Here is a 25,666-nt window from a genome sequence, read left to right as displayed (position 1 = left end):
AATAATACTAATAATAATACTAATAATAATACTAATAATAATACTAATAATAATACTAATAATAATACTAATAATAATACTAATAATAATACTAATAATAATACTAATAATAATACTAATAATAATACTAATAATAATACTAATAATAATAATAATAATAATAATAATAATAATAATACTAATAATAATAATAATAATAATAATAATAATAATAATAATAATAATAATAATAATAATAATAATAATAATAATAATAATAATAATAATAATAATAATAATAATAATAATAATAATAATAATAATAATAATAATAATAATAATAATAATAATAATAATAATAATAATAATAATAATAATAATAATAATAATAATAATAATAATAATAATAATAATAATAATAATAATAATAATAATACTAATAATAATACTACTAATAATACTAATAATAATACTAATAATAATACTAATAATAATACTAATAATAATGCTAATAATAATACTAATAATAATACTAATAATAATACTAATAATAATACTAATAATAATACTAATAATAATACTAATAATAATACTAATAATAATACTAATAATACTAATAATACTAATAATACTAATAATACTAATAATAATAATAAATTAAAAGAGTAATAGTTTAAAAATTCAGTTCGCCACCAGATGTGGAACAACCTCTGACAATTCGGTTAATTTCTAATTTGTGAATTAAACAATTAAATTTGTCTGGGGCAGGCAACCAATAATGCAGTTTTACTGGTTGTATATAATCAACATTGTAAAAACTACCACACCGCTTAAAATTGAGAAATTAAAGAGCTTTCCAACGATTATACACTTCATGGGGTTATCTCTAATAGTTCCGGGGCTATTACTCGAGAAATGTTCGGGTACTCAAAACCGATAAAAACTGCGACGAAAATTGAAAAAATCAAACATCAAATATTGAACATATGGACTTTTTCTGGACTTTTAGCAACTTTAGTGGGTTGTTAAGACATGTAGAAGTCCATACAAATTGGCAAGAGTTAGTTTAAAAAATTTTTTTTTTCACCTCTTTGAAGGTAATTTGAGCAAAAAAATTGAAAATTTTAAATCTCGTGAAAAGTTGGTATAATACAGAAAATGAACCGCTGAATCCAATGGAACAAACCGCATTGCCCTGCGACTTTTAGTTTTCGAGTTATGAATTTTTTAATGAATAAAATTTTTCATTGGCTACCCTAAATTTAGGCAAAGAATTTTAAATTTTTAATTCTTGTGAAAAATTGATATAATATGTAAAATGAGGCGTAGAATTCAATCGAACAAACCGCAAAGCTCTACGACTTTTAGTTTTTTTTTTATGAATTTTTTTAGTGAAAAACTTTGATCGTCTCTGTAGCCGGAACCGTTGCCCGGAGCGGCTCCGGGTTTGGTCGAGAAAATAAACAAAATTAAGCGCTATCAGATGGTTTTTTGTTTGTTGCTCTAAGTCTTACCGTTTCTGAGAAAAACGCAAAAAAAGGTTTTCATTTTCACTTTTTTCAATTTTCAATCGCCAATTACGGCGAAACTATTAAAGATATCGAGAAACGGAAAAATGGAGGATAACCGGAATAAAAAACTCTGCAAAATGGCATAGGACTCAAGGCGATATCTCGCAAAAAAATTTTCAATTTTCTAACGCCGATTACGGCCAAACTAAAAGAGCTAGAAGAAAACGGTTTGTTCCATCGTTAAGAACACACCAAAATCTATAAGATAGAATAGGTTTCATTTGATTTTGAGACACTTTAAAAATTGACCGATTTTAAGGGGGGGGGTGTTAACTTTTTTTTAACTTTTTTTATTTTCTCATTTACGGCTAAACTATTTTAAAAAGTGGAACTTTTTTGATCCATACCTATGCAAAATTATCCGAGGAATCGATGGGCATGAAGAAAATTGCCAAATTTCCAATAGTTTTTTAGTTATGAATTTTTTAAAATTTTACCAATTTTTGCATTTAGCAGCAATTTGCTCGAAAACTGTTAGTCGAAGAACAATAATCTTTTTTGAAAAAAATAGATAATTTAAAGAGCTTTCCAACGATAATACACTTCATGGGGTTATCTCTAATAGTTCCGGAGCTATTGCTCGAGAAATGTTCCGGGTACCCAAAACCGACAAAAACCTCGACGAAAAATGAAAAAATCAAACATCAAAAAATCGAACATTTGGACTTTTTGTGGACTTTTAACAACTTTAGTGGGTTGTTAAGACATGTAGAAGTCCATAAAAAATTACTGGAGTTAGTTTAAAAAAATATATTTTTTTTCACCTTTTTGAAGGTAAGTGTTATTACTCAGGAAATTTGAGCAAAAAAATTGAAAATTTTAAATTGCGTTAAAAATTAGTATAACAGAGAAAAAAAGCCGCTAAATCCAATGGAACAAACCGCACTGCTCTACGACTTTTAGTTTTCGAGTTATGAATTTTTTTAATGAATAAAATTTCCTATTATATATTATATTATTTTATAATATATTTATTATATTTATTATATTCATAATATATTATATTATTTTTAGGATAAAACAGGTCAGTTTAAGAATTTGGGAAAAATAAAAATTCTGTGAGATATTTTTAACAAGAAAGATTTATTTTGAGTTTCATAAGAAGGCTTTAAAAATTGCGAGATAGAAACATCTGTACTAATAAAATGTTAAAAAACTAAAAATTAAAGTCGTTTTCTGCACCTTAACTAAATACAAAACTGATAAGTGATAGATAACACACTCAAACCAACTGTGTTTACTTAACTCCATAAACCTCTACAAACAATTTCACTTCTTTATTCGGCGGAATTTCTATCATTGCGCTCACAGACGGAAAAGCCGGTTGTCCATTTTTGATAACCACTTGTTGGACAAACCCATCGGCTTCACCATAATTCAGAATATTGACTTTGGTCACAAACGTTTCAGTCTCGAGTTTTTTACTATAGAATTTCTTCCTGGAATATTCTTCAATTTCGTGCGTTATACTGTCTCGAAGCAAAAGCGTTTCCTTTATGAAGCGCCCATTTTTATACATGCCGCCGCTCTCGCCACCTATGGCATAACATATCAAGTCTCCATGTTGCGGAAATTCCTTCGAGGTGTCTCGATGGTTTGAGCAAAACGTTGAGCTGCGTTGTTGCGGTGTTTGGGTTGATGTGTAGTAATGATAAGTTGTCGTGGTTCTTCTATATGGCCATGATGTTGAATAAGGGGGATAAGAGGATGAAGGGCCAAAAGTCCCGGTGTAATAACTTCTCGTAGTTGTGTTATATAATGGCCATGATGATGAATAAGGCGCATAAGGGGATGATGTTCTTGTATCGTAGGTTGTGGCCGAAAGGGCACACTTTTGCACCAAAAAAATCGAAATTGCAAATGTGAGAAAAACATTTCGGGCGTGTGTTCACGAAAAAAACTTAGCGGGAACTAAAGTGAGATAAGAAGGGCGTTTCAAGCGTTCCCTTTACACAAATAATCATTGTATGTTTGGTCTGTAAATATAATTGCGATTATTTATCGCTGCAACGGTGAAGGTTATTGCAAATTTTGTTTTTTGTTTATAATAAAATATCTTGTTCTAGAGCACGTCAAAATTGATGGGTTTACTGCACTTTGCTAAACAAATTCAGTTGACTAAAAATTTTTAAACATAAATTAAATATTTTCGATTATTTTTTTTATAATTTAAGAAGTAAGTCATCTAAGGATTCAACGCTAAAGTTTGAAGTTATGTTTCACCTTTACGTTCATCTTCTTTTCTCTCAAAACAAAACGTATTTTCTCTTTATTAGGATGTGCTCTTACGTTTACAATTTAGCGCCTTTACATACTTTTACCTTTTGCCGCATTATTTTTGTCAATTTTATGCTCCGCTTTACGTTTATACGTCTATGTGTTCTCTCAGTCTCTTATTTTTGCTTACTTGTCGTTTCACTTACCTTTTCTACACTTTTTTTATAGAAAAATTGTTGCCGTGATCCGGGTTCGAACACCCGACCTCCCCCGTCGTAAGTGGCGCTTATACCACTGAGCCACCAGGCTCCAGGTACTGACCGTCTTTTGCAGATATTTTAACACAAACTTCTTAAATAAATCAACATTACAAACTATATAATTGCAATAATTCACCTAAAACGCAAATACATTCAGTTCAAAAGTCGGCGAATTAGCTCGAGAAAACATTTTCTTCCACTTTTTTTCAATTTAATTTTCTAAATTTTCATCAGATTGCATCAAAAGATACCGGGCGTATAAAATGGTTCTACAATTTTAAAATTGTTTTTACCTTTTTTTTGACTTTCAACACGTTTTTGATCGAAAGTGGACATAATTTCTCCAAAAATCACCAAATTTGTGTATTTTCTAGTCAAAAATAGTGGACGTGCGCAAATCCTACTGGATTCGCAGTGGCCATGATTTTTATTAACAATGTTTTTCGGGACTTTACTAAACAAACTCAGTTAACTAAAAATTTTTAGAGATAAATTAAATATTTTCGTTTATTTTTTTTTAATTTAAGAAGTAAGTCATCTAAGGATTCAACGCTAAAGTTTGAAGTTATGTTTCACCTTTACGTTTATCTCCTTTTCTCTCAAAACAAAACGTATTTTCTCTATATTAGGATGTGCTCTTACGTTTACAATTTGGCGCCTTTACGTACTTTTACCTTTTGCCCCATTATTTTTTTATTTTTGTCAATTTTATGCTCCGCTTTACGTTTATACGTCTATGTGTTCTCTCAATCTCTTATTTTTGCTTACTTGCTGTTTCACTTACCTTTTCTACACTTTTTTTCATAGAAAAATTGTTACCCTGATCCGGGTTCGAACACCCGACCCCCCTGGTCGTAAGTGGCGCTTATACCACTGAGCCACCAGGCTCCAGGTACTGACCGTCTTTTGCAGATATTTTAGCACAAACTTCTTAAATAAATCAACATTACAAACTATATAATTGCAATAATTCACCTAAAACGCAAATACTTTCAGTTCAAAAGTCGGCCAATTAGCTCGAGAAAACATTTTCTTCCACTTTTTTTCAATTTAATTTTCTAAGTTTTCACCAGATTGCATCAAAAGATACCGGGCGTATAAAATGGTTCTACAATTTTAAAATTGTTTTTACCTTTTTTGTGACTTTCAACACGTTTTTGACCGAAAATGGACATAATTTCTCCAAAAATCACCAAATTTGTGTATTTTCTAGTCAAAAATAGTGGACGTGCGCAAATCCTACTGTATTCGCAGTGGCCATGATTTTTATTAACAATGTTTTTCGGGACTTTACTAAACAAACTCAGTTAACTAAAAATTTTTAGACATGAATTAAATATTTTCGTTTATTTTTTTTATAATTTAAGAAGTAAGTCATCTAAGGATTCAACGCTAAAGTTTAAAGTTATGTTTCACCTTTACGTTCATCTCTTTTTCTCTAAAAACAAAAGGTATTTTTACTTTATTAATATGTGCTCTTACGTCTACAATTTGGCGCCTTTACGTACTTTTACCTTTAGCCGCATTATTTTCTTATTTCGGTCAGTTTTATGCTCCGCTTTACGTTTATACGTCTATGTGTTCTCTCAATCTCTTATTTTTGCTTACTTGTTGTTTCACTTACCTTTTCTACACTTTTTTTCATAGAAAAATTGTTACCCTGATCCGGGTTCGAACACCCGACCCCCCTGGTCGTAAGTGGCGCTTATACCACTGAGCCACCAGGCCCCAAGTACTGACCGTGTTTTGCAGATATTTTAACTCAAACTTTTTAAATCAGTCAACATTACAAACTATGTAATTGCAATAATTCATCTAAAACGCAAATACTTTCAGTTCAAAAGTCGGCGAATTAGCTTCAACACGTTTTTGACCGAAAATGGACATAATTTCTCCAAAAATCACCAAATTTGTGTATTTTCTAGTCAAAAATAGTGCACGTGCGCAAATCCTACTGTATTCGCAGTTGCCATGATTTTTATTAACAATGTTTTTCGGGACTTTACTAAACAAACTCCGTTAACTAAAAATTTTTAGAGATAAATTAAATATTTTCGTTTATTTTTTTTTATAATTTAAGAAAAAATGCATATTTAAAAAAACTACGTTTGAGCAATTGAATCGATAGGTTTGAAACCGAACCAAAAATTACATTACGAAATAAACCCGAATAATACACATTTAATAACGCGTCATTACCTCAAACTTTTTTCTTCATTTCTCAGTTAATCCCTCATATTACAATTCATTTCGAACCCAACCGAAATGTATTTCGTTCTACTTTTTGTAATAGGGGCAGTTTCCAAAAGTTCAAAAAATTTCAAAATTTTTAATTCAAACGATTCAACAACTCGTGTCGAAAACCACGTGATACCAACCCTTCGTAGTGCGATTTTCACCAACAGCGAAAAAACCACCAACTTGATCATTGACAAGTGTGGCGTCAGGGAGATCGAACCCGGATTTCTCGCCAATGCGTCAATTTCGCCGGAAAAAATCGAGATACGAAATAATAACATTGATGTTTTGGAAACGGAAACGTTCAAAAACTTGGAAGTTCGCCAACTCTTCTTAGACCACAACGAAATTTGTGTCTTAGAATACAACACATTTTGCGATTTGGCGAATTTGGAAACGCTTGACCTTAGCCACAACGCACTGACTGTAATGAGCGGCTCAATGGTCAAAAATGTCCCAAAGTTGCGAGTTTTCAACATCGAAAAAAACCGAATTGCAATTCTCGAAAACTACAGTTTTGGATTCATCGAAACAAAAGCTCGAATTTTTGCAGGTTTTAACAACTTGGTCGATTTGAAAACTTGGGCTCTGACTGGGACAAAAGGCAAAATTTTGCTTTTAAACCTCACTCATAATTATTTCGATATTTTGCCGCCACTTTTTTTCGAAAATATCACACTAGAACGGGTCGATTTGTCGTTCAATATCCATCTGGACGTCTTCTCTCTTTTACAGTCTTGTCTCACTTGCAAGATCGCGAAACTCGACATTAGGCCGTTCGGGGTTTCCCCGGAGCTGATCGAGTGGGCGTATGGTAACGACATTTCGCTTTTGTTTCACGCAACTGGCGCCAAATTCAAACCGCGTCCGATTTTTCTATTATTATTATTAATAGTGAGAACCGTTCCACTTCGCCTTATCTCGCCATGGTAGCGGTACCATCATGGTACTCTCCCATAAATGGTTTATTACTGATAGGTTTTTGTGTCTGCTGCAAGTGTGTTGTCTGGTTAAGAGTTCAGCGATCTAACCGACTGAATTTTCAGCGGATTTTTCCTGAAATTTCTTACATAACGCTGCACTTGAAGCGCTTGGAACTATTCGCAAGGCGGCTGTGAACGGTGATGGGTCGCGATTTTTGCACTTTCTAAAAATGTGATTTTGTGTGTCTAAGGTCAAGAAGGTGAACAGTGTGACTTGTGACACCGATTGTGATTTTTTTTTGGAAAAAATTTGAATTTCCCGCCGGTGAGTACAATAGAAAAACTTAATAAAGTGTATTTAAAATGCAAACTATTGTTTATTTATTTACGAAAAAACAGTTTAGCGAGTTTAAACAATGATAATGCAATCCTGATTTGCTGACCTTGAAAATCACGGCGTGCTTGATTTTCGTAATCACGCGTCCGGACGCATTCCGAATCGATTAATGAAAGGAACTAATTAATTAGTTGCACATTTTTTCCCTTCTTTTTTCCTCCAAATAGCTCTCGTGCGATCGAGTCATTCAAATTAGCTAAAAATCGCGAAGAAAGCACGTTTTGTGCCTTTCTTCGTTCTTTTTCTCCTCATTTCGCACTTTCTACACTTAAATAATATAGAGACAATTCCAACGACGGGTGTTACACAGCTCTTCACGCATTATTTACTTTCGATTGAATTTCTAATGAAAGTAAGAGCGATTTTATTTGATTTTCAGCTGGTGTTGAGATGTGAACGATGGGTAATTCGCTGGGGAGCGATGGCGAGGAAAATGGCCGCGAAGGCGGGAATAGAGTGTGGTTTTTTTTGCACCGAACTTGGACTCTGGTTGTGGCCGAAAAATGGAAGAGAAATAGAAGAAGTGAAGTGGTCAGTGATTTTGACTCGCAGTGTTCGCAGTATTCGTTTTGTAGTTGCGAGCAGTGCCAAAGGGATGATGGGTTCAGCAGCGGGTGCGACAGGTAAAAATTAAAAAAAAAAACACTTAAAATGGAAGTTTCGTTCCGTAATCTTGCATTGAAGTCTCCGGAAAAATCTTCGATTTCAGGAAATTTCACTCATTAAAATGCTAAATATTTGAGTTAAAGATCAAAGAAAGCAATAGAAAAGAGGTAACAGCCTTTCAAATCATAAACTATCCAAATCTTGTCGAAAATTAAATAACGGTTCTGCTTCTCACTTCGCATTGAAGTCACTCGAAAAATCGGGCTATTTCGTTCGTTTCTTGAAATTTTTTTCTAAAAATTTTAAACAGCTGCTTATGAAAGTATCTAACGTTACTTTTGAACTTGTAAAAAATAAAAGTTTGGTAAAAAAATATTTTTTAATAATTTCGTTTTTTTTTTCTTTTTGTAATTAAGAATTTTCAGGGTTTGAGACGAGATAAAAATAAAAATAAATACGACCACTAAAATTATCGAACACTTCCTCAAACCTCAAAACAGCTGAAAGACAGTTGAATCTGTGCGCCTAATCTGGCATTAAAGTCTTTTTACAAAATGCTATTTTCGGCAATTTTTTCAACTTTTGGTTATTTTGTGGCCATAAATTCTTAAGATAAGGCTCTAAGGAAACAGCATAAGGATCAGACGGGTCCTCAAAATCGCTCTAAATGAGTAGAAATTACGCGCCTAACTTTGCATTGAAGTCTCTTTGAAAAATGTAATTTTTGGCCGCTTTTGCAAACTTTGGCCATTTCGTAGCGATGAATTCTTAAGAAAAGGCTCAAGGGGAACAATATGAGGTAAGTGACGGGCTCTCAAACCTCAAAATTGCTCGAGACGAGCGCAGTTTCGCGCCTAACTTTGCATTGAAGTCTCTCCACAAAACGCCGTTTTTTGCCAAAAAAAATCATTTTCGCGTCCTTTAGCATTTCATATTTCAACCGGTTGTTTCTCACCGTTAACATTTAATTAATAAATCGCTCTTGTAATTCCTCGTCTCATAAATATTCATGTGTTTATGTTCTAATAACAAGCAGGTCTACTAACCTTGCAAATAGCTCATTGTGAACATCCTCCAATAATTAGACAAATTCCTCGTTTACACCTAATTGTCATCGTCTGAAACAATTGAAATTTTTCCCTGTTTTTAACACGGTTTAGTTTGACTGGGAACCGGCTTTTGTTTTTCTAATTATGCAATTAACTACCGCGCAAAAAATAGTCCGACAGGTGGTACCCAGGGAAAAATTGTCAAATTTGAAATACAGTTACTGATTTATCGATAAATTTTGCTCAAAACTGTAAAAGAAAAAACAGTTTAGGTCCTGAAAACCAGACATGGAGCGATGGTACTGTTAAGCGACCAGCGAATGGGGATTGTCGGCTAGTTGAGCTATCCATAACACTTGTCGCTTGTCTGATAGATAATAAATTTATTGCACACTAGGTCAATAAAATTACAAGAAACGATGATGAAAATAAATGCGGCCTTGGAGTAATCGTCTGTTCCGTAGTCTAGTTCTACTGAATATTTTATTCGGGTCAATGTTTCTTGCGCAATTCGAGCGGAGCGGACATGCCAACTGTATAATTGGTTGCATAACCTTCAGAATTAATACATAAATACATAATAGTCGTAAACAAAACAGTTTGTTCCAGTGAATTTAAAATTTTGTTTTTTTTGCCGAAAATTTTACTGGTCAAGTCACTAAATTTCACAAAAATAAAAAAAAATTTGAAACTCGCTGTAGTAAAGTTTTTTGGACTTTTCTATGCTTTTACAATTTTTTCCAGTTCTTAAAAGTTCTTAAAAAAACATCGATTTAAAAGATTTAATTTTTTCATTTTTATCGATTTTCTGTACCCGGAACATTAATCAAGCAATATTAGAGATAGACCTACGAAGTTTGTTGTTGTTAGAAATTTTATTTAATTATCTGTTAAAAAAAATTGTTATCCGATTAAAAGAAAAAAAAATACAAACAAATATCAAAAAAAGGAAAAATGGAAAAAATGATAATTAAAAAACCACTGGGAATTTGGGAATTTTCTCGACGCCATTCGAATCCCCGGATCATTTTACGTATGCTAGCCTTAAAATAGTTTAACTTTTTTAAATAGGTTTGCCGTATTTTGGAAAATATTGTTAACACTTGACAAAGTCTGACCTGGCATTGAAGTCTCCACGAAAATGAGTTGTTTTCTAACTAGATAACCAACGATACAGCCTGTAAAACTGGTTGTATACAGTCGCCTATTAAATATTTTGCTTAATATTTACTGTATTATTGGCTGCGAAGATACAACACTGAAATTTTGATAAGTTTTTTAATTGTACTATTATTTTTGTCAGCAAAAAAAAACAATCTTTAGCAAAACTTAGCTCTATTTGAAGATTGTTTTAATATTAACTGGTAATAAGAGAAACAGAAGAGAATCGCTCCAAACCACTGCATTAATTAAATTAAATGCAAATGCTTGTCGGAATGAATCAAACCTTACGTAAGCCTAATATTGACAAATCAAGTCGATTAGCTGCAGCCAATAAAAGAAAATTTCCTCATCCATAAATTATTCAAGATTTCACTGCGCCAAAAAAAATGTCTTGACTGGAACGGCGATCAATTAGCGATGAAATGTATCAGTTTTTGATTGATTTGTTTAAAAGAAAGCGGAAATGTTCGCTTTGCGCCTGCTTTTGCGTTGAAGTCGCCAGCGAAATGTGGATTTTCTCAGCGGAAGTCAAAAATTACAGTTATTACGTTTGAATTAACAGGAATTGGAGCCATTTTGTGTGATTTTAGGTTTGGTTCGTCTCCTTGTGTTAAAATCACTGACTGACGGTTTAGCAACCTCAACCTTCGCGTAATTACCGTCGAGTGAAAAGTCTGCGTGCGCTTAATACGAGGAACTAATTATTGTTATTACCGAGTGGTCAAGATACGCTCAGCTAAGCCTTATTAGAGATTTCTGATCGGTGCTTCTTCGCTGATTTTTCAGGAGAAAGTTTTCAGGAAAAAACAATTCTAATTGTGGAATTTTTTGCAAAAGAGGCGGTATTGACGGACTGTACCGCTATTTTCGACATTCTTGTGGCTTGTTGAAAGTGCAAACGTTTGGCTAAACAGTTAGGAAAAAATTGATTGTGATATCTTTAATTACTCCATTAAAATGTTTTTTCGCTATTTATGTTTTATGTTTTCGCGTCTGATTTCTCATTCAAGTCTCCTTGTTTTTTTACGTAATTTCTTGCCACGAATAAATTAATTTGCGTTAGAAAGTTGAAACAATTAATAAAAGTGAAGATACTTAGCGATAAAAGTCGGTTTTGAGTGCAAAAAATTTGTGAAATTTTCAGTCTTGGCCGCGCATTAAAATCCGAAAAACCCAACTTCGAGAGCAAGAGTGGAATTACAGAAAATGATGTAAATCGTAAAAAACACGTAAAAATAATCTGACGGTATCGCGCCTAATTTTGTATTAAAGTCTTTCTAATAAATTCGATTTTTAAATTGAAACCTAAAAGTATCCTAAGAAAACGTTTGAAATAGTATTTTTGCGTTTCAGATATTTTCGTTTTCAAAGTAACAAATTGTAGACTTCAGCTTTAATTACTTTTAAAATTGCACAAAAAAATTTGCTAAGAGTTTCACGCTTACTTTTGCATTAAAGTCTCTTAAAGACTTTAGATTTTTGATAAAATTTTGCCAACTTTGGGTGACGGAAATTTAAAACAATTAAATTACGCGTCTACTTTTGCATTAATGTCTCTCAAAGAAACTAAGATTTGTGGAAGACTTCGTACAATTTTGCTTATTTTAAACGACGAAAATTTTAGTCAGTGTTTAAAGAAGACATTTAGAGTAAAAACCTCTTCAGTTCAGTTTTGGTTTGTCTCAAAATTACACAAAAATTAACTGAATGTTTGTCGTTTAACTTTTTTAACTTTTTCAAAACTTTTTCAAAAAAGATTTGAAATCCCTTCCATTTGGTGCAATTTTTCTAATTTTAAGTACCAGAAGTTAAAGACAAAAAACCAAATGACATTTTTAGAGTGAGAAATTGTTCGCTTCAAATCTTCAATTTTTTTCAAAAAAAAAAACAATTTCGCATCTGGTTTTGTTTTAAAGTTCTTCAAAAAAAATTTTTTTACTTTTTTGCTGAATAACGGAAATTAAGATAATGACCAAATGCCATGTTTGGAGTAAGAAATTGTTTATTTTAGCTACAATTTTCGGCAAAAAGAAAAAGTTTCGCGTCTGGTTTAGCATTAAAGTCTCTCGCTAAAACGCGATTTTTGGGCGAATTTTTGCAGTTTGGCGTCTTACGACGACTGTAAATTCAGTTTAAGGCAAGAAATCGTTCAGTTCATTTTGCTTTTCTTCAGAATAGCGCAAAAAGTCTGAAAGCTTCGCGTCTTATCTAGCGTCGAAGTCTCCGCTCGGTGGCGTCCCTCCGCCGTTTAAAAGTCCGTTTGATGATGACAAAGTAGCAAGTCGGTGCAACCTCTTGCAAGAAGCTTGCCGCTGACAGTCAGTCGTACTTCACCTCTTAGTCTCGCAGGTGTTCTTCGGCGATCAAAACAGTTAATGAATCAGTCATAGTCGGCCGCGACTCGGTGTTGTGTGTTTCAAGCAATGACACTTCCGGGATATTTCTGAAGTTTTACTCAAGAAAAAAAAAATTGGTTGCGGATGAAGCGGCATGGCCACCTGAGGTAAGCTTCAGCTCTTTAAATCCGATAATCAACAACGTTGGCACCACTGCCACCATTTGCATAATCGAATTTTCCGAATTACTGAAACAACTCAAGTCCGGCCATCTTCGGAGGAAGTTAAGGTCATAGCACTTTTATTGTGAGCATTTCTGTGGAAGGCTCAGGGCCGGACTCGGGCCCGAATTGTACCGTTACAGCGCGCGGACAATAAACATTTCGAAAAAGTGTAAAAAAGTCGAAACTTAGGTAAAAACTCAATTATCATAACGAGAGGTGACAAAAAACGCTAGAAAGCTGAAGATATAAAATTTATTAATTTTACTTCAAGTATATGCTAAGTAGGCTCAGCCACCGGTCACCGCATGCTTGATTTTGTAAACACGGGAAAGTGATACCGATTTGATTAATTAGAATTAAAGAAATTTAGATGGAACAGCAAGCTATGGATACGATTCGAATTTTTTCATCCACTTTCATTCGCCACTTGAAAAATTTAAATTAAATTCCTGCAAAAATTCCTGCCACGGTATCAAATCTCGAATTATTTAACTTCTGTCTAATTTATTGTGGAGATTTCAACCTAGGAAAAGACGCGTAACTTTGCAGGATACAAAAAATCAACACAACAAAAAAAAGTTTTCATGAAACTTTTAACTAATTTTGAAATATTTCAGTAATTTAGCAATAAATGTGCTAAACAAGTAAAAAAATGTAAACAATTGGTAGAATTCTTATATAATATTTGCAGGAAAACAAACTCAGAAATATTAAAAATCATCAAAGTACTTGCATTTTTGTGACTTGTGCGCTTGTTTTAACACAATCAAATATGCGAAACTTTGCAGGAAATACGCTGAAAATTCCTAATAATAATATTAAAAGGTTGCAGAAATTTAGCAGGAAATTACTCAAATAATACTGGATATGACATAGTTGTGACTATCCGTAGTTGTGACTTATGAAGTTTGTTTCTTTAGTGACTTGTTTGGAGATTTTAACGCAAGAAAAACTAGAAAACTTGCAGGAAAGTGATTAAAATCCAGATTCAGAAATTTTATTGAATTTCGTTATTAAGTTCAAAGCTCGGGTAGCAGTAATGAAGAAACGATTTTATACCGACATTTTAATAACTACAAGAGAGTAAGCCGCGTTGCAGGAATTTTTCAGGGCGGTGCTTGTTAGTTAAATGTGTTAGAAACGTGTTTGATGTAATTACATGAGACCACTTTTGCCTTCAAATCATTATTTTTCGGTTTAAGTGGAGACTTGAGCGCAAGGTCAGACGTGAAATTTTGCAGGAAAATTGCAGGAAAGTCACTTAAACGTGCCGCAGCGACATTAAATGTGATTACTTGACACGATTGTGGGTAATTGCAGGAATGTGTTGTTCGCTCCGGCAGGAAAAATCCACGAAATTGTCGGGTCAAGGTGTGATCATTCATCTGTCGGCTAATTGACTTTCTAGTTCAGTTTTTGAGTCAAGCAACGCGACCTGCACTTTTCTTTGAAATCCTGCTATTGCAGGAATCGCACTTGTCGCGAGCTTTTACATTTGCACACAATGGGATAACAGGATTAGATCGTAGTATAGCGCGATCATTAATTCGTCTTTTTTCCATATCGATGTTTAATTGGTAGGTAGGACAGAAATCTATCTGAAAATGAGCGTTTCCTGAAAGCGCACTAATAACAAGTTGTTTGTTGTTCTGTCATTAACCTTACAGTTGGCAATGGCCTCGGTTGACATTTATGCAAACAATCATCGAAAAATCTTATATAAGTCACTTGACTTTCATCGAAACGCTTCGATCAAGGTGAAAATGCTTCCGTTTTCGCACCATTGACCTAGAATCAAGATGGCGGCGACATATTGCAAGCGCTTCTCCGGAAAAAGCGAGGAAATTTCAGCAATTAAAAGTCGCTTACGACACTGTCATCATCGATAACATCAAAGATGGCTCTTCCCGTGATTATCCTCGATTTGACACATCGGTCAAGGAAAAAATTATTTTTCTTACGCCACTTTTACTCATTATTGAGGTCTAAGTTTTTTCCACAATTCGCGTTAATTACGTTTTTGCGTAGAAAGTCGCAATTACTTTCGATTGCAAAAATTTTGCAGGAAATGTAATATTTCTTGCACGCTTCTGTCAAAGACGCTGGTTCAACCCAGCGTTGAAATCTCCGATAAATTTCCCACAATACTGCAATTTCCTGAAAGTTTCGCGTCACTTGCTTGATTTTTGAACCATCTTCTGCAATTTCAGATTTTATTGTGCAGATTTTAGACTCGAAACTTTGCAGAAAACAAAAAGGCGCCAACTAAAAGTAAAAATTTTCCTGAAATTTTTCTAACTTTAAAATGCTGCAACAAATTCGTAAATGACGATTCACTCCCGCAATGTAAACTATCGCATTGTTAATTTTCTGTCTACTTCATGATTTCAACGCAAGAAAAATGCGAAACTTTACAGGAAAATAAACTAAGTAATTTGTCTCATTGTAGGAATTAAGCAGTTAAATAATAATTATTAAAATTAACCCTGAAGTTTTTAAATCGTTTTGCGTAAAAAGTCCAAATTATACTTTCAATTGCAAGAATTTTGCAGGTAATGAAAGACGCAGTTTTGACCTAGCGTTGAAATCTCCGATAAATTTTCCACAATACTGCAATTTCCTGAAAGTTTCGCGTCACCTGCTTGAATTTTGAACCATCTTCTGCAATTTCAGATTTTATTGTGCAGATTTTAGACTCGAAACTTTGCAGAAAACAAAAAGGCGCCAACTAAAAGTAAAAATTTTCCTGAAATTTTTCTAACTTTAAAATGCTGCAACAAATTCGTAAATGACGATACACTCCCGCGATGTAAACTCCCGAATTGTTAATTTTCTGTCTACTTCATGATTTCAACGCAAGAAAAACGCGAAACTTTCCAGGAAAATAAACTAAGTAATTTAACACATTGTGGGAATTAAGCAGTTAAATAATTATTATTAAAATTAACCCTGAACCCAAGTTTTTAAATCGTTTTGCGTAAAAAGTCCAAATTATACTTTCAATTGCAAGAATTTTGCAGGTAATGAAAGACGCAGTTTTGACCTAGCGTTGAAATCTCCGATAAATTTTCCACAATACTGCAATTTCCTGAAAGTTTCGCGTCACTTGCTTGATTTTTGAACCATCTTCTGCAATTTCAGATTTTATTGTGCAGATTTTAGACTCGAAACTTTGCAGAAAACAAAAAGGCGCCAACTAAAAGTAAAAATTTTCTTGAAATTTTTCTAACTTTAAAATGCTGCAACAAATTCGTAAATGACGATACACTCCCGAATTGTTAATTTTCTGTCTACTTCATGATTTAATTTTTAATTATTATTAAAATTAACTCCGAACCCAAGTTTTTAAATCGTTTTGCGTAAAAAGTCCAAATTAATACTATCAATTGCAAGAATTTTGCAGGTAATGAAAGACGCAGTTTTGACCTAGCGTTGAAATCTCCGATAAATTTCCCACAATCCTGCAAATTTCGCGTCACGTATTTGATTTTTCGGCCAATTCCTGCAATTTCAGCATCGAAATCGCTTTTACTCGCGTTTTTCAGCACCATTAAGTAGAAACTTGATAGGAAGTACTGTGCAGAAAGCAAAATCAATGTGGGTTACAAATCAACCAAAGGGAAATTATTAATGGCGTTTCACTGTTAGGAAAGTGTCAATTTGTGCTTTTCAGGGCGCAAAATCTCGAAATATTTTTTTCAGGATGTTCTAGATAGTGATTACAAATTAGCATATCCTGTAGTACTAATGACCCCATTTGTTGGGTACTTGCACTTTGTTATGTAAGAGGTTGATGGTTCGGGATGATTTATTGTAGCTCGTTTGGTAATTTTCTTGTCGTTGTGTTGGCTGAGTTATGCTGCTTGTAATTATTTCGGTGCTATTGTTGCTCTAATGAAAGGCAAATTTGCACAAATTAGCGAGGTAATAGTTCCGAGAACGGCACAATTGACACAAAACAAAAATTTGCCTATTATTGCCTCGGTACTACCTGGACTGACAATACAATTGGGTTTTTTGCCCATTTGATTGGATTAAAGTAACTGTAAAAGAATAATAATGCGACACGGATTAGAGCCTGAAAAAGTGGTACCACCTGGAAAAATTGACTTGGGCAGCAAAGTTTTGTCTTTGGATCCATCTAGTACTAGCAGAATTTTGGATTTGAAACATCTCCACGTGAAATAGTAAAAGTCCCGCTATTATCTCCAGTTCAGAAGCAAATCCTTCCATCAGCGTGTGCCGTGTCGATGGCCAGCGTTGGTGGGAGAAGAATCACGCTAGCCAGATGACGGCCCATTCTATATACCGTTGATTTAACAAACGAATAGAAGGGAAAAAACAAAACGCTCCGACCTGATTTCGTTCCTTAATGTCATTTTGACGACGCATTGTTACACGCGTGTGAAAAATCAATCGAGATGGCTTATGCTAATGACACTTCATCCACGCCCACTTCCTGGCGGAGGATTAATGTTGATTTTCGATCGAAATTTTTTTAAGACTGGTTCAAGCCGATAAAGTCGGATTCACACGCTCGAGCAGGACGTATTAATAATGCCGCTGTCGCGGGATTTGCGTTTTGAAATTGATGATTGATGGCAGATGGCATTCTTCACTGAAGAACATATGACAAGAAAAAAGCGCCAATTTCTGGTTCCTCAACTAACGAATACCAATTTTTTGCAGAAATTATACCCCTCTACGAAATTTAATAAGCGAGCTACAAGCTGTTAAAGAGCGGTACTTCCTGCTAAATGACTGGAATTTTGCCTATTAGTTCGAAATTAATTGCTTCCTGCTGAAAATTGTTTGGACAAATTGTACTTTCGAAACCCGAAACTCAAAATTGTTTCTGTGCATAATTGAAAAACAAATATTTTAAATGTTTGAGCGTTACAAAAAAGTTCCTGAAGTAAAAGCTTAGTTTTTTCACATTCCTGCTGAAACTACAAGGCGTATTCAAAAATTTGTTCAGAAAATGGCATTTTTGAATTTCTGAAATATTTTTTCGAATTAATGAATTCACTCAAGCCAGGAAGCAAGATTCTGCTTTCGCTCGGCCATTTTTTTCCAGCAGCTGGCGCTCTTGTCCGCAATTATAGAAACAAATATTTGCCGAAATTATGGTAATTTGTTAGAAAGTCGAGCAAAGAAGCGGAAAATTGCCGCGAATGTGGTTAGTGAAATGAGACAAAATTTCCATCTGGACTTTCGTTTTCCAAAAGGGAAGCGCACCAAGGTCGTACCGACTTGCCTAAGCAAAAACCCAATAAACCAGATACAAGTTATGATAATAAAATCAAAGTATATTTTATTGTGCCGTAAATTAATAATGCTAGTCGTGGCGATAGTACCTTGCATGTCTTACCATACAAGTACCTCGGGACTCGTTAGTACCATATTAGTTCCCGCAAACGGCATTTTTAACCTAAATAGTTATGAAAAAATTCATTTTACGTAAAATTTGCGTTTGAATAGCTGAGACGGTCTACTTCCTGCATAATCGCGAATAACGATTATTATTTACTGCTAGTAGCGACATAATCGTTCGCCAGGAATTTATTGTTCAGTTATTTGCATTTTCTTATTATTCCATTTGGGATTACACGCCCTACATACTTACAGATGCTGAAACGCTGCAACCAGACATAAATTACTAAACGTTTACGCAAAAATGCATACCGTTACTGATCTACTGAACTTGGATTAATGAGGTACGACCAGAAAAATCTAAATCAGTCACGACATAACACCAAATAAAAATTTGGGAGGTACCACCAACTAAATCTAAATCAGTCACTTCATAACACCAAATAAAAATTTGTGGTACCACCAACTTGGAGAGTTGGTACTACTTGCAGAACCAGTTAAAATATTAATTTTGAAGCCGTCCGATAATTTGCGCACCTAATACGGGAGTTATTTGCGTTTGAGTCAAATGGTACTACCTGCAGGAGCACTTAGAGCTTAATTTTTTCGCAAAATGAGACATGTTAATTGCTCTCCCGAGTCTACTAAGCAAGATATGAGCTTTGGAGTTTTTAATAGCGTTTCCTTATCTGGTACTCTCTTCGAATCATCTCTGTAATATTCAAATCGTTTAACCTGCTTCGAGTTTGAACCAGTTGCTCTAACTGTATTGGCCGGTAAATTATTCGCAATTATATAATCGATGCCCCCGGAATGATAACATCATTTTGTCTATTTAAAATCTAATTTAATTAATCCATAATAATTGCGGAAAAAATTGAAATAATTTATGCGCCTGTTAAAAACCTATTAAGTCGTACCGGTTTTTGAGCTCGAGGATGCTACGAGAGTTCATCCGAATGATGTGACTAAAAGGGAAAAATCAGTTCGTGGGAACTGGCGTTTTCCGATCAGAGAAATCGATGAGACTTGGAAAATGCGAAACCAAATTATTCCAGAGTGCAATGACAGGAGATTTATTATACTACAAGACCTAATAAATCAGATATGAATCTTTTCACAAGTGTGGTACTTCCTGCTGGTACATTATAAAAACAATCCAAGCCTTAAACGAAGCAATTCTTCTTCGCACCTCGAGTTTGCGGAAAATATAACGTTTGATAAATCCTCCTGCTTGTAAAATGCAGCAGGAAAGGTCACAGAGTGTGGCACTTCCTGCAAACTAACAACAAAACAATCTTAATCTTAAATGAGCATTCCTCCAACTATCCTTCGTGAAAATGTGGCTAAAAAACTCACGTATCATCGTAATGACACGTTAGCAGGAAAAGCTTTCAACCTAGATTCAATGCAAATTCCTGCTACTAGTACCGTTTTTACCCGAAAAACAAAATCAAGTTCATCGATCATAATTAATTCAAATTTCAGCAAAACTAAGTTTTGGTTCAAGTTCGCTTGAATTTTTCTCCTGCAGTCGCAGGAAAGGTCGCACAAGACCCATAACCCATTTGCGATTGATTGTAGTAATCTCACTCCGATTACAACTTTTCCTCGCATAATGACACGTTAGCAGGAAAACTTTCAACCTAGACTTGATTCATTCCTGCTGAATGCAAATTTCCTGCTACTAGTACCGTTTTTACCCGAAAAACAAAATCAAGTTCATCGACCAAAATTAATTCAAATTTCAGCTAAACTAAGTGAGTTTTGGTTCAAGTTCGCTTGAATTTTTCTCCTGCAGTCGCAGGAAAGGTCGCACAAGACCCATAACCCATTTGCGATAGATTGTAGTAATCTCACTTCGATTACAACTTTTCCTCGCATAATGACACGTTAGCAGGAAAACTTTCAACCTAGATTTGATTCATTCCTGCTGCATGCAAATTTCCTGCTACTAGTACCGTTTTTACCCGAAAAACATATCGTCAAGTTCATCGACCATTAATGAAATTGTAATTGATTCAAATTAATTCGAATTTCAGCGAATTGTTCGGTTCTGGAAGCAGCATGGCTCCGAATTCGGAAGAGTCGGCTCGGATCGGACAGTTTCCCTTCGGCGAAGAGGCCATCAATAAGGTAAAACACGCAATTAAGCTTCGGACAACTTGTAATTAATCTAATTTAAATAATTACATTTTTAATTTATTCGGAATTAATGCGACTTGGCAGCGACAAGCAACGCCCAAAAAATAAAAAAACTAGTAATTAATAAAATTTTTGGCACTAGAATAGTGTAATTTGAAAAATAATGCTATGGCGTAATCAACAAATAAAAAAAATAAAGTCTCAACGATGCTCAAGCTAGGCAAACAAAGTTTTTTTTTCTGAAACTGTTAATGGAATTATCATATTGTTAATCAATATTCTTGAAAGTACGAATTACATTCAAATTTGGATTCCTCTGTTAATTCTAAATTAATTATTATTATTATTATTATTATTATTATTATTATTATTATTATTATTATTATTATTATTATTATTATTAAACGTTTAATAAAATGCCAATTTTTTTGTTATCATATTTTTTTTACACAAATAATTGGATTCTTTGTCAATATTTCTGAAACTACAAGTCGCATTTAAAAATATCATTTAAATTTAGATTCTTCAGTTCACTTTACGTTAATTCATTGGTCCACTAAACATTTAAATGTTTCACAAAATCACAATAATTTTTTCGAATTAATAAATTTGTGTTAAAGCTAATGGCGGATTTTTTCAATTTTCCTGAAATTCGTTTTCAGTCATTTTCTTTCTTCCTTCGTTCAGATCGCTATTATAAAAAAAATATATACCGAACTGTGCTAAACTTCGAACAGTTAATTTAAATAATTAAAAAAGGTGGCGCAAAATCCAAAAGCGTTTAATTTGAAAAGTAATTCCAACGCTCTTAAATCATGTAATAAACATACAATAAGTCTCAACGATGCTTCAGACAATGCAAACATAGCGTTTTTTCTCCTCGACGGTTAATGGCATTATGAATTATTTATAATGTTTGTATTATTGTTAGTTTTGCAATTAATTCGTGTGTGTCTATTATTATTACCATCAATTAAGGAGCAATTTTTGTATCATTGTTTAAATAAGACAAGGAAGTCTCAAAGTTCGAATTCTCATGCCGCACAATCTAATTGAAGTTTAATTTGAGAGGAAATAATTTTTCTTTCTTGTTACATCACTCTTGGGACATTCGATTGATTGTGAAAAAATCAATTCTTGTTTTATTAATAGGAAAAACAACGACCACCCATCTACAACCCTGAAGATTACGTCCTGTCTTTGAAAAAATGGGGCCGAAAACCGACCAATGGCAACTCGGTTTCGCTCTACCCAACTCCAAGCAGCTCGGATTCCGACTGCAGCAGGTCTCAGAGCAGCTCGTTTCGAGACTATAGGAACCCTATGCTCATATCATCAGGGTCTGAGATGACCTTGAGGCAATTCGGGACCGTTGGCGAGCTTTTGGCCAAGCTCAAGTCCGACCTGAGACTGGCATATCCCAGGTAAAGTTCGAAGAAAGCTAACTTGAAAAAACTGCCCAGTAAAGTGATTTTTGGAAGTTTTTTTATTTTTTCGCTTATCAAATCCGAATCAAATAAAACGATGTTTGAAAATCGTCTACTTTAATTTTCAAAGTGCTCGTTCAAACACTGGACTTAAAAATACTGTATACAAGTGTATAGTGTAAAAATAAAAATAGGGGACTATCAAGGGACCAATCACGGGAATTTGGGACAGTTTGGGACTCTAACAGGCCGCCTTGGGACAACAGCACGGCATCGCACACCTGTAATTCGGATTACAATGCGGATCACAGGGCGGTTCCGGACATTCGACACAGTCCGGATCATCGTCATCACACTCCACGTATTGCCCCGGAGGCATATAACTCATTTTGTGCACTGTGTTATCCTCCATCCTCAGCTTGGGTGGCTGGTACTTGGGCTTATCAGCCCATGGTGTCTCGATGGGTTCCGTGGGCTCCCACGGTTGGTACGACATGTTATGTATGGTCTTATCACTGATTTTCCCCGACGGTTTCTCAATCGCATTGACCGGATAAAACGGCTCAACCTTGCTAGGCTTATCAACCGGCATATAAGACAACCTATTCACAGTCTTATCACTCAGGGGACAATCACTAGAAAAGAGATTAACCGGCGGTACGATCTTCTCCGGCCTTGAGAACGGTTTAGGCACATAGTCGTGCTTCTGCGTGGTGATATCCTGCATGGGCCCCTCCCCCAGCAGCCTATGCTCGCAGGGGTAGATCGGGCATGGGGGCAGCACCTTATGGGGGAGGTACGACATGTTGTGCACCGTATTATCCGACATCTTCCCCTCCCCCACGCAGAGGTTGTTCTCGGGGCGGATCTGCGGGGGACGTTCCGCCTCGGCAGGGAGGTACGACTTCCTGTAGATGGTGCCGTCGTCCATGGGGGCGGCCGGGGGCAGGTACTTGCGCTCGGGGGCGTAGGACTTGGGCCGCGCCGGCTGGATGTACTTGCATTTGCGTTTCGGGCGGCAGGGCTCGCATGGGGGCGCGGGGGTCACCACCGGGACGCACACGTGGCAGCAGTCGGCCGGCGGCTGGGCGGGGGGCGGTGGACAGGGCGTCACCTGCACTTTGGGGATGGCTTCGGCCAACACCGGGATGCAGCACGGGCAAGGGGGGCACGTGGTGGGCGAGCGGGGCTGCCGGGGGGACGTCGTGGCCTTGCCGCATGGCTTGCAGTCCATTTTCGGGAAGAGGAGGGAAGAAAAGGGAGACGGGAGAGAAATGTCAGAATTTTTCAAAGTCAAGGCTCAAACAGATGGCAATGCGATGGTTTCTGTATAAGAATCAATTTTTTTTTCTTGCTGGGGCTGCACATTAAAATAAATCCCTAAATACTACGTTTTTGAAAGAAAAAGCCATGGCTTCTGGCAACAATTTTCCGTTAAAAATATTGATAAGCTCAAGATCGTGTCCTTAGGTTAAGCGAAAAAATAAAAAGACTTTGTAAAACCACTTTATTAAGTTAACAAATAAAAACAGTCCATTCTGGCCCTTGAACTGGGAATTTCCGAGCCTCTAATCCGTAATAACCGTGAAAAGGCCCCCTCTCTCCAATTAACTAATGAGTTCGTCCACCTTTCAGCTTCGTCCAAGAATTCGTCGCCGATCCACTCGACGGAATCACTCTCCTCCTTGACTTGCTCCGAGCAATTCAATTGAGTCAGTCGAGTGGCACCACCACCACGGGCAAAATCCCTCCATCCCTCCAGCGGCGCGCCCTCCTCGACGAGCTCTCCTGCCTCCAATGCCTCCTGCTCTGCTGTCAAAGATACAACGAAGCGGTCCGAAAACTCACATCTTCCTCAGCCGGGCTTTTCACTCTAGCCATTTGCATTATGAGCAATGTGACGAAATCGCGAATTCTGGCCCTTCAGTTACTGACCAAGGCCTGTAATAACGGCCACAGCGCGGTCTCCGAAGCCCTAGCCACGCTCAGGCTTAGGTTTGGGGAGCCGGTCAGGTTTAGGTTTCTGGTGGGCATGCTCATGTCGGCAGGGGGGCAAGGCGAGCTGCTAGTGGCCGGGATGAAATTCCTGAATACGTTCCTGGACACGTCCGGGACCATGCAAAAGAGGATTTATATCCAAGCCGAGTTGGAACAGGCAGGTTTTGATATCGCAACGATCAAAAAAGTGGGTTTTCCGACTTGGTGGTTCAAATTTAAATTAATTTTTTGGTGTTGCAGCAAATTAGTATTAATTCAGCCTCGACTGAGCAACTTTTCGAGGAGTTGGATCATTGGGAGAAGAAGTTTCTCGATGTTGAAAGTCTCTCAATCAGGCTTGAGAACACGGAACGTGAAAATGACTCGTTGAGGGATAAAGTGTTGTTGTTGGAACGACGAGTTCAGATTCTTTTGGAGGAAAAAGGGATTTTGATTTCGCTCGAGCAGTGTCTGAAAGAACGCTGCAGTGAATTGCAAGAGGAAGTCCATTCGTTGAAGTCCGAAAAGTCGCAAAAGAACTCCTCGTGTGGAAGTTCGAAGAAGAAAGGTGAATATAACAGTTTTATTAGGCAAAATGTGGTCAATTAATTGACCGTTTTCCAGAAGACTCTCCCCATGAAGACGAGGGCATTTCTTCATCCGAGAGAAGCCTCACGCCTGACGAAGTCCTCCAGCGCGAATCCTCCGTCTACGAGCTGTACAACGTCCAAAACCCCATGATGAAGAAACCGTCAAAAATCGAAGAAGAAGACGAAACAACCATCGACGAAGTGATCGAAGAGTTACGGAACATAATAAACGACGCGGAAACCGAGACCTACCGAACGGAAGAAAAGAAGAAACTCGAACGCAAAAAAATTGAAGAAGCACAAGTCGCCAGCAAAATCCAAATGACGGTGGCCATCGACGACTTCAGCAAAGAAATAGAAATAGTCCCTTCGAACCTCCACCCCCAGCCCCCTCGACGCACCAAAAGCCTCGTCCACTTATTTATCCCAGCTGAAGATTACGATTACGGAAACAAGGAATTATTTTTCGAAAACGAAACACCGTACACTAGTGAAGAAGGCTCCGATTCGCTCCTAAGTGCCTCCAAGTACCAACTACCACGGGTGGAAAAGGGGCGCAAGCCCGTCCACCGGTCGGAGTCCTTCAGACAAGCCAAGCAGCCCCAAAACCCCGTCTCGAAACAGAACAGCTTCGACGGGGGTTATTTCAGCGTGGGGGTGGTCACCGAAGACTCGAAAAAAATCAAGTCGAAGAGTTTGGACCGAATCGACGACGGTTTAGAGACTTTGGTTGATATTGTGGTCACAGCAGAACACGAAGTCCCCAAGCCCGAGTCGCTCCTGAACCACCAGAAGAAGTTCAGTGATGAGAAAATGAAGATGTTTTTGCCCAAGCGCGACAATGACGTGCTTTATTACTTCCCGAGGATACAAGAGCGGAAAAATAACACGTTCCTGGCGCGGGGCCACAACGCCGGGTTGTACTCGGGGCAAGTGACAAGACAAAACTCGGTGAAGAAACCGGAGTTCGTCTCGGGGAATAACCGGGGGAAAGTGACGGATTTACCGTCGGGACTTTACTGATTTAGTGTAAATAATTATTTATCTGTGCAATATTAGAGTACACGAGGTTAGGGTTTGAGGGGGCACTTGGGCCGTTCTTGGCGAGAACGGGCCCCAAGTGGCGGAATGTACAAAAAGGGGTAGATTATGATCTCGAGTGTCTATATTTTAATAAAATGGTTCTCAAA

At 36.2% G+C, this 25,666-nt stretch overlaps 2 protein-coding genes across 5 annotated transcripts in view; one reads left to right on the top strand and one right to left on the bottom strand.

The window, feature by feature from the left end:
* The window catches only part of mwh (multiple wing hairs), a 34,614-nt gene extending 8,948 nt beyond the window's left edge, over positions 1–25,666 (top strand). Inside the window, exons 1-7 of one of the 4 annotated variants that reach the window (XM_015982712.2) lie at positions 7,268–7,513; positions 7,965–8,208; positions 20,380–20,473; positions 21,635–21,906; positions 23,545–24,094; positions 24,148–24,454; positions 24,511–25,666. In XM_015982712.2, the coding sequence (XP_015838198.2) occupies positions 7,985–8,208; positions 20,380–20,473; positions 21,635–21,906; positions 23,545–24,094; positions 24,148–24,454; positions 24,511–25,499 (2,436 nt within the window). In that variant the 5' untranslated portion in view covers positions 7,268–7,513; positions 7,965–7,984 and the 3' untranslated portion in view covers positions 25,500–25,666. Of the gene's footprint in view, positions 1–7,267; positions 7,514–7,964; positions 8,209–12,686; positions 12,908–20,379; positions 20,474–21,634; positions 21,907–23,544; positions 24,095–24,147; positions 24,455–24,510 lie in introns of those variants that run through there. The other 3 variants (XM_015982713.2, XM_015982711.2, XM_008198726.3) reach the window with 3 other exon arrangements.
* On the bottom strand, positions 22,010–23,249 carry LOC107398496 (uncharacterized protein). Its single transcript, XM_015982714.2, has one exon. It carries the CDS (start codon positions 23,141–23,143, stop codon positions 22,151–22,153), a length of 993 nt encoding a protein of 330 aa, XP_015838200.1. The 5' UTR covers positions 23,144–23,249; the 3' UTR covers positions 22,010–22,150.

Source organism: Tribolium castaneum, chromosome 6, assembly GCF_031307605.1.
Source record: "Tribolium castaneum strain GA2 chromosome 6, icTriCast1.1, whole genome shotgun sequence".
Taxonomy (NCBI): domain Eukaryota; kingdom Metazoa; phylum Arthropoda; class Insecta; order Coleoptera; family Tenebrionidae; genus Tribolium; species Tribolium castaneum.
The sequence above is the reverse complement of the archived record's forward strand: the minus strand, read 5'-3'. Positions and strand labels throughout refer to the sequence as shown.

Bases quoted from the DNA above. Each gene is read 5' to 3' on its own strand.
- LOC107398496 (XM_015982714.2), bottom strand. From the start codon at position 23,143: ATGGACTGCAAGCCATGCGGCAAGGCCACGACGTCCCCCCGGCAGCCC.